The sequence below is a fragment of the Sinocyclocheilus anshuiensis genome, unplaced genomic scaffold (genome assembly GCF_001515605.1).
Source record: "Sinocyclocheilus anshuiensis isolate Anshui unplaced genomic scaffold, SAMN03320099.WGS_v1.1 C33163427, whole genome shotgun sequence".
In the NCBI taxonomy this organism is placed as follows: domain Eukaryota; kingdom Metazoa; phylum Chordata; class Actinopteri; order Cypriniformes; family Cyprinidae; genus Sinocyclocheilus; species Sinocyclocheilus anshuiensis.
In genome coordinates, this window is record NW_015621957.1 from 1 (window position 1) to 2,922 (window position 2,922).

Consider the following 2,922-nt stretch of genomic DNA (forward strand, 5'->3'; position numbering starts at 1 on the left):
TGATTAATTAACCAATTGACACCACATGTTCTTTTACCAAACAAATGCTTCTGTCAGTGTATAATGGAGCAACAGCCACAAAATCTCCACAGAGTACATCCAGAACTTTGACAATGTTATCATTCAGTAGTGGTTTCAATCTGTAAACACAGCCCTATGAAGCAAAACCGAAATGTATTAACTATGTTTCTCAGCATTGTCTTTATTGTATTGTGTTGCATTATAAGAATTTTGTGAGTTTTTATCGTGACATTTTTAAATAAAATATTAATTAGATATTATATTCATATAATGTATATTATAACAGAACTGTTTTTACATTAATATTATTTTAACACGAATCATAAAAAATACACTAACATCATAAAATATAAACACTTACTGTATTAGAAACTATCAGCAGTGTCTCACCATCGGGGGGAAAGCATATAGACGAGGCTGCCTCCTCCAAAGCCCAAGTCTGCACTACCTCCAATTTGTTTCCTTTAATTTGTATGTTTCGTAAAATGCCTTCCTGTAATAGGTTTGGAAATGCTCTTGAATTGGGCTAAAATCATGTCTCACTTGAAAACAGATTAATGTGTAGTTTCAGGGCTCATATTAGTGTCATGACAAATACAATTTCTTACCATTCCTGCAGCAAAAACATTACAGTCTTGTATTACTAAGCTCTGGAAGCTGCCTTCCTGCAGGGATGTTTTACTGTCATCTGTGATGTAAAATTACAACAAGTGCAATTAAATGAAGCTCTCAAGAAGACAAGGAACTACATTAAGTCTAAAATTCATACTAGTTAAAAAATTGACATGTGAAATGCTCAAATGTTCTGATTTGATATGTATCAAGTATGAGTTTACCTGTGGGATTTAATTCAGTTTGAGGTTTATATAGGACAGAGACAAGCAAAGTGTCAGGATCCACACAAAGCAGGAAACCTTCCTTGGAACCAACATATAGGTCAGAAGAAGTTGACCAGCAGATGGCACTTGGACACAGTTTTGGTTTTATTTGTTTCAAAGGCTGTTGGGACAGACAAATTCTATTATGCTGTGACTCTGACAAAAAAATAAAGTGTTACTTCAGGAGAACTACTGATATATAAGAAAACACTCTACTGGAGAAACAACCCATACCACAAAATCGTCAGCTCTGTCTCCACTCAGTCCAGCGATTGCTGAAATGGGCATCTGAGGACCTAAGTGTGTCAACTTCCTACTGAGCATACAAGACAGGTTTGCTTCACACTCAATAACTGAACCATCGGCGGCGGGGAGATCGACAGCACTGCCAAGAAAACATAAAGAAAGGATAATGGGTAAAATAAACACTGTCCGTGCATTAATCCTAATGTTGGCATATGAAATCCATGTGTAAATAACAGTGACATCTGCTGGAGAGACACTCTACCTAGGCTTCATCAAATGATAGTTGTCACATCTTTCAACATTCCAGATAGTAAGGGACCTCAAATTTACAGCACCAATTTGACACCAGTTCATGGGGTTAAAAACCAATGCTGTGACGTCCTCTCCCAAGAGTGGATGGCTACAAAGGAGAACGCTGCTCTCCCAGTTCCTAAATAGTGGATATTAAAATATTATATTAAAAAAGGCAAAATATAAATAATTGCTGTAGCAAACGTCAGACTAATATAAAACATGCATTTTACCACAATGAGATGGTGTGATCAGGCATGGAGGAAGCACAGACTAAATAAGGGCCAGTGTCACACAGTGCCAAAGCTGTATAGCCCAGTTTAGTTGTGCCTAAAAACATGAAAAAGCACTAAAAGTGTAACTTTTATACATTTATAAAAGTGTGTGTGCACTAAAACAGTTTAAGAGCAACTACAATCAGCTATAGTGGCTTGTTGTTCAAGGAAATATATAAAAAAAATGGACTCACCTTTCAGTTTACACACCTGCTCAAGCTCTGGATAGTTGTAGACAAAGATGGAAGGATTGAGTTTGAGGTCAGAGAAGGCAAGACATCTGCGATGCCCACTGGCTGTAAAGGCCCCAATACCAGAACCAGGACTCTGCAGAGTCTTCCTCGACTTAGTTTCCATATTGAGGAAAACAATAAAGTTCCCACAGGTGTAGCATGTTGTTTTCTTGTCGACAAATCTAAATGTGCCATTGTTGAATCCTTGCACCCACCTTTCAAATAGTAATAAAAATAAAAGTAGCATTATTTACTATTTATGTTACTTTGTATTAACTCTTATCTTTGCATTGAATACATTATTCGTTCATATCTTATTTGTTTTTATATAGTTTGTGTTTTTTAAAGTTGATTTTCTCTTCTTTTTTGATTTTGAGATTAGTGCGTTTAAAATGCATTTACTTTATAACACCCGCAGTATTTCCAGTGTGCGCTGTATACACCAGAGTGTTTTCTGCTCAATGCTAGGTAACGTTAGCTAGCTATGATACTGATGCAGAACTTGTTTTTGTTTTTCAAGACAGGATAACTTTACAGGCTCCAAATTAATGATCAGCTATGGAAACAAGGTTAAAGATTGTCCAAGTCTTCTTAAAGATATGATTCGTAACTCACCGAACTTCCAAGTTTCCCAGCACATCCATTTCAATCCGTCAGCTCACCCTCTGAGCGTGCGTCTGTTTCCATAGCAACCCATAGCACGCGGACTCGAGTAACAAACATTTCATGTTGATTATAGTATCAATTATATTCATTTTATTTGTTTTAAGTTTATGCTACACATAAGAAACATAATATATTATGTTATAATATTATCATCATAATATTATATGATAATAATATAATCATAATATTATAAACCTTTATAATAAACATCATATAATATAAAAATATAACATATCGTACACATCATATATGTATGGTACCTATAACACATCGTACATATATTACCAAAGAAATTATATTGCTTCTATGCTC

At 35.2% G+C, this 2,922-nt stretch overlaps 1 protein-coding gene across 1 annotated transcript; it reads right to left on the minus strand.

Annotated features, from left to right (window-relative positions):
- Positions 1-1,013: 1,013 nt before the first annotated feature.
- Positions 1,014-2,593, minus strand: LOC107683315 (cilia- and flagella-associated protein 43-like). The gene is made up of 6 exons (XM_016479371.1): positions 2,560-2,593; positions 1,906-2,159; positions 1,670-1,766; positions 1,408-1,575; positions 1,134-1,284; positions 1,014-1,055 (listed from the first exon to the last, which is right to left on the minus strand). The coding sequence occupies exons 1-6, from the start codon at positions 2,586-2,588 to the stop codon at positions 1,014-1,016; spliced, it is 741 nt and encodes a 246-aa protein (XP_016334857.1). The 5' UTR covers positions 2,589-2,593.
- Positions 2,594-2,922: the final 329 nt, after the last annotated feature.

Bases quoted from the DNA above. Each gene is read 5' to 3' on its own strand.
- LOC107683315 (XM_016479371.1), bottom strand. From the start codon at position 2,588: ATGGATGTGCTGGGAAACTTGGAAGTTCG. The intron at 2,160-2,559 runs GTGAGTTACGAA...ACTATTTGAAAG, and splicing joins CTGGGAAACTTGGAAGTTCG to GTGGGTGCAAGGATTCAACA. The intron at 1,576-1,669 runs GTAAAATGCATG...TCCACTATTTAG, and splicing joins GATCACACCATCTCATTGTG to GAACTGGGAGAGCAGCGTTC.